This window comes from Mobula hypostoma, chromosome 1 (assembly GCF_963921235.1).
Source record: "Mobula hypostoma chromosome 1, sMobHyp1.1, whole genome shotgun sequence".
In the NCBI taxonomy this organism is placed as follows: Eukaryota; Metazoa; Chordata; class Chondrichthyes; order Myliobatiformes; family Myliobatidae; genus Mobula; species Mobula hypostoma.
In genome coordinates, this window is record NC_086097.1 from 89,485,476 (window position 1) to 89,491,289 (window position 5,814).

General features: G+C 40.7%; 1 protein-coding gene across 3 annotated transcripts in view; it reads left to right on the top strand.

Moving 5' to 3' along the window:
• The window catches only part of LOC134348676 (pleckstrin homology domain-containing family G member 3), a 229,093-nt gene extending 224,622 nt beyond the window's left edge, over nucleotides 1-4,471 (top strand). For all 3 annotated transcript variants that reach the window (XM_063052453.1, XM_063052462.1, XM_063052470.1), the window contains one exon: nucleotides 726-4,471. In XM_063052453.1, coding sequence (XP_062908523.1) covers nucleotides 726-1,870 — 1,145 coding nt within the window. In that variant the 3' untranslated portion in view covers nucleotides 1,871-4,471. The remainder of the gene's footprint in view (nucleotides 1-725) is intronic.
• The last annotated feature ends 1,343 nt before the right edge of the window (nucleotides 4,472-5,814 follow it).

Below are 5,814 nucleotides of genomic sequence, written 5' to 3' on the forward strand. Positions count from 1 at the left end.
TCACATGGTCATCTAGAAGCAACCACTGTAATAGTGTCAGCTGTAGGAACATAAAGATCTCCAAGAAGTGGAAGGCTGGAGAGGTGCAGAGACATGAACACAAAGGTGAGGATGGTAGGTTGTTGAGGCAGGTATTGGTGAGCCAGCAATGGACCAGAGACTTAAGAGACATCGCACAGACGTGAGCCCTTTAGTCAGAAATTTTGCCCATCTTTCTATGTCTTGCCTTTCTAAGTACCTCTTAAATATAGTGATCTTATCTGGCTCCACCACTTCCTCCAGCAATCATTCTACATATCTACCACTATCTGTTTCTAACCCTGTTTCAGGTTGTGATCCTGCATTAGCACTGGAAAGGGAGATGTTGGAAGGTGAGGGGAAGGGGAGGTGTATCAATTGGCAGATGATGGATGAGACCAAGTGAGGGGGGGAGAAAGGATAAAAGGGAATGATGTGAGGATCTGGGAAGTGATGGGCAAAAGGCAGAACCAGTAGACCAGGGAATAAAGGGAGGCATGTTACATACTAAAGGGAGGTGATGGGCAGATCATGATGGTAGGTGAGGGGAAGAGAAAGGGGTGAGAGGACCACCAGAATGGAGGGAAAATGAAGGTGTGTGTGGAGAGGGACTGAGGGGAGTTGTTCTGTGTGTTGCTCAAAATTTAGAGCATCCACAGAATCTCTTGTGAATAATTTTTAATTACTTGTTTCTGTTTAACCTCCAGCAGATAAGCCAAAGGAATCACCATCTTTGCCTCTCTATGACCAAGTTATTATCCAAGGGCAAGTCCCATTGGCTGCGTTAATGCAAGAACCTGATGCTGACTCGCCAAATAAGTATTTGCAAACACTTCTTCCTCCTTCCACCAAGATCACTTCACCCAGACGTACTATTTTCAGTCTAATAACTCCTCCAGTGAGGCCCCAGTTGAGACCACTGAGCCCTACTGAGGCGGAAACATTTCCATGGCCTGATGTTCGGGAGCTCCGTTCCAAGTATACCTCTATGCATGATCAAGTCACAAAGGATTCTATACTGAGGGTAGCCAGAACAAACCTCTTCAAGCCACCTGAAAGTTGCTGTGCAAAGTTGGGCCGATTTTCCAAGAGCTTGTCCATGCCTAATGGAATGATGGAAGGCAGAATGTCCCATTCTGGTTTGTTGGAAAAAAGAGGCAAATCCAAACCTGGCCTCTGCCCTGCTAGCACAATGGGGAAACGAGCAGGTTCTGACACCGTGCCCAGGAAAATGTTGCATTCAGATTCCTCCATCCAGTATCTCCTGAAAGAGGCTCCCGGGAGCTCTTCCAATAACCACGCAACATGTTCACGGACTACTCCCTTGGACTCTACATGCACTGACCAAAGTTCCAGTTCAGAGTCCAAGTTCTGCCACTCTACCAAATGCCTGGAGGCAACCCACTACGTTTCTTCAGAGTTACTGCTAGATGATCAGAAAGTCATAATCATGGAGAAATTGCCATGTGATGGTGATAGTTGGAGTATTCATAGGAAGGAGCAGGTCGCTAAGGACAACAGCAGTGATGATGAGGGATTTGTCCAGATCAGCTCTCCAACATCCCGAGAGAAAATCTCGATTCGAGCAGTCATGGAAAGGTGCAGGGCTTACCAAGAATCGGAAGAATATAAATCTAGGCAAGAAGGTGAAGACAAGGACAGGAGACAGGGAATTTCTAACCCAAAGGCCAAACAGCGGAGTTATGGAGGAGTAGAGAAGCTGACCTCCAGCACTCAGCAACCAGAGCCAAGGAGGGAGATGCGCCAACTTGGCAGTAGGACAGATCTAACCCAGCAAGGCCTGGTGAAGAACCTGAGGGACAAGTTTCAAAGCTTGACTTCTGCCAGCTAAACTTAATCTGGCTTCCCGCTCAGATGCTAGTTGCCAGTTACAAATCAAACCACTGTACCGGGAAAAAATGGGTGTAAAATATTGAGATGTGAATTTCTTTTGGACTTGTGGCCAAGACTTTTACTGAACTATCTGGGAACCGAAACCAGTGAATGGACATTTTGATGCTTAACCAGGTTATTTATCATTCCTCAATAAATATATGATTGAACAGATTTTAATTTTGCACACCCTTATGTTAATTTAAAAGTAAAATATTCCCCTTAAACTACTGTGGTCACTGCAGCTTAGCTATGTTCAGGTCCATGTATGTCATGTCTTGTTTAAATATTCAGTCAGTGGTCTTCTGTTGATGTGGGCATTCGCTGACTATATGCTTCAGTGTCTTCAGTTCTGAGAAAAAGTTTCTTTGTCTATATGAATTATATTTTCCACTCCCTCCATGGCCCATCCTTCCCCATCTTTGTAGCCTGTAATCCTTTAATGTGTGATTTCTACTTACCCCCACTTCTGACTTCTATTGGTGGCTGTGCCTTCAACTGCCCTGACCCCAAAATAAATAATTCTTCACCTAAACATTTCTAGCTTGCTCCTGACCTTTAATTCTTGTCTCAGAGCCTGCCATTTTAACCAGGTCTTAGTATCACTTTATGTAACAAATCTTATTTGAATAACCCTTTGTGAAGAACTTGGTGGTGTTTTACTGTGTTAAAGATGAAGTGGAAATCTAATTTTTTTTATTGTTTTTATGTCAAGAGATTTATTACCCATTGTTGAGCTAAACATGGTTTATAATTGCATTGATGCAGTCATCTGTTCTCACAAATTGTTTCTGCTGACTTCAGTATAATGAATTTCAATGCTGGAGTCAAATCCACTTTGTCATTTTACAGCAGAATTAGCACTAACTATGGGGAATAAGTTAATAGGTGATTGTTTTCTGTCCCTCAAGGACTTGTTGGTTATTGGCTTTTGGTGGTGTACAATCACCAGGTTAATGCACTATTTTGTATGAAATATCCAGATTTTTTGCTTTGTGTTGGTTGAACTGCCCTCAGCTGTAGCAGTAGGTATGGATGTAAGAATTGGTGCCAGAGTGCCACAAGTTTGGAGTTCCTACCCAAATAACTAATCAGTATCTGACTGAAAAATTAATGTAGGTTATGACAAGGGTGCCTCTGTTCTGCTGTCCTCCCTGCTGCTGTTAAATGGCCAGCACTCAGCAGTTTAAACTATACTTTGGACAAAGTCTATACGTGTAGTTTTCTCTTGTACCTGCCAGCTGGAGAGTATACATTTTCTATTGTTAAAAATAAATGTCAGTCCAGGCAATGAACAATAACACCTTAAAAGCCAACTTGCAATTTTACTGCACAGAACCAGGGCCTTTGGCCCACTGTGAAACAAGAACCATTAACACTGACCCTATCGTAATCAAGATTTTAAAAAAATTCTCCCCGATTCCCATCAACAACCCTGTCTCACACAAAAAGACACGCTACACACTAGGACCAATTCATGGTGATTATTTAACTACCATGCCCCATATCTATGGGATTTGGGAAGGAAAATGTATTGTCCGGAGGAAGCCCACGCATGTGATCACAGGAAGAATTTGCAGACTCCACAGTCAAGACCGGAAGTCAGGATTGACCCTCCCTCACTGGAGTGTAAGGCAACAGCTCTATCAGCTATGCCACCATACTGTTCAAATGATACAGTTCAGTTCACAACATCTGGGCTACCAAAGTTTAGGTTAATTAAGATTTTTTTTTAGAAATGTTGCTTCTGATTTCTTATATTACAACAATCTGGACATAGCAAATTCATGCAAACAATGTGATAATGAGCAGATAATCCATTTTCACTAATGATGATTAAAATACCTACTGGCGAAGACAATGGGAAGAACTCCCCTGCTCTTTAAAATATTGCTGTGGGATTGTATTAAATTTGTATGTCAAGACCAAGGCTTCATGTCCTACCTAACAGAAGGCACTTGTAATATTGCAGTACTCCTTCAGTTTAGCACTGGAAGTGTCAGTTTGATTATGTGTTTAAAGTCAATGCAGTGGGACAAACTTTTAAGTTGTGGCTGACCCTATCCAATGTACTTGATCTGATGAGATTATGACTTCATGGAACCAGGTAGTTAGTTGCTTGTTGATTCTCTAGTCACCAAGGTCATTAAAGATTGTGGGAATGCCTGCTTCAGTCTCATTGCCACTACTTTTATGTTAAACCCTTCTCGACTTGTAGAATCTATGCATGAATTTCCTGTACGATGACTCCTTGAAAAGACCTTTTTGTTAAGAGTTGTCGTCACTATGCACCTTACCACTTTAATACTTCCTGAAATAAAATTTAAAATTTCACACTATCTAGCTCCATAATAGTCCCAAATTTTGCTGAATTAATTTGTAAACCTAAGGTTACCCTATAAATTTGTAATGACAATGTTTTAATGCCTATTATATGAATTGTAAAGAAGCAAAAATAATTGCATACTAATTGTCTGCCTTTCATTGTGTTGAAGGTATGTGGTTTTACAGATATGCCTTTAGTTTTTCTTTACAGGGAAATCCAGAACCTCAAATGGCTGGAGAGTTCATTGAAGTAAAAATTGACTCCTGCAACACCTCCAGATGCTGAGCAAATCAAATATTCGGTTGAGTTAGCCAGGCTTGGCCTGGTGTCAGTACCAATGCAGAAAATGTCCTTAGGCTGGTAGAGGACAAAGAAACCTTTGGTTTCAGCAAAGGCTACAATTGTTTTGTTTCTTTAAGATGAAATATCCTGCTTGCCCTAGAGGAATGAAACGAGCAAATTCCAGGAGGGTATAGGATGCCTAGAATGTCACTGCTCACAGGAGATAAAAAGGGAGATAAACTGATTCTTAAAAAAAAATCTACTTCAGGGAGGTGGAATAAATTGTGGCATAAATTGACCATTTTTCGTCAGATATAGCTCGGCCACTCCTTATTAGAATCAAAATGCTGAACTTGCTCATATAACCAGACAGCCTTTTGAATCACTCTAGTCTGTCTTGAACAGGAGTTGAAGGACAGACGTTTGAAGGCTGCTCATCACAGGATGTTGTAACTTGATGGCAAATGCAGCATGGAGTTCCTGATAATAGATAATCACGTGTTTCACAAATGCAAAATGTACAAGTCCCCATACTTGGATGCTGCTACAAGCAAACCCCAAAATACTTGAAGGCCATTTTATTTATGTTTACAAATAATAATAAAAATATGTAGGTACATGGGGCAAGATCTACAGAGGAATGGTGATGCAGTTGGCATTTCATTAATAAAGTGTTTGCCACTGTATAAAGGCACATGGGTGGATGGACAAAGCTGAGATGTGAAGTTCTAAAGTGGACATGTATTTTTTTTTACAAACGAGAAAGCCAACTAAGTCATTGAGACAACTAGCAGTCAAAGAACAAGGGAAGAGAAGAGAACTGATGGAGACTAGCAACTGTTTTGTAGAGAGCAGGAAGTGCTTCAGTTTTGTACCTACAGTGACATTAATTATGAAAGACAGCAATCCAAAATATCATCTCTGCAACTGCTAACATTTTATTGGAAGTGACTAGTAAAAGCACAGAGTTCTCATGAAAGGAAACTTGTGGAAAGGGTTCTTGATTATGTATTAATCGTATAGGCCCTTCAGATCTACTCAATGATCAATCCATCCTCCAACTGCTTGACCACTGGCTTTAAATTCAGTATGTGTTAGAGCTGGCTGCACATCTTTAAGTGTTGCTTGAGTGTATAAAAACTTACAGCTCAGCTTTAATTTATAGAAATCATCAGATAGCCTATTGAATGCAAGTTAACCAAGCAAACTTTTTTTATTTATAAGCTCAGAATATTCTAGTCAAAATATCTTTGAAGTAAAGTCACTACTAAAATGTAGGAAAACAGCGGCAAAGT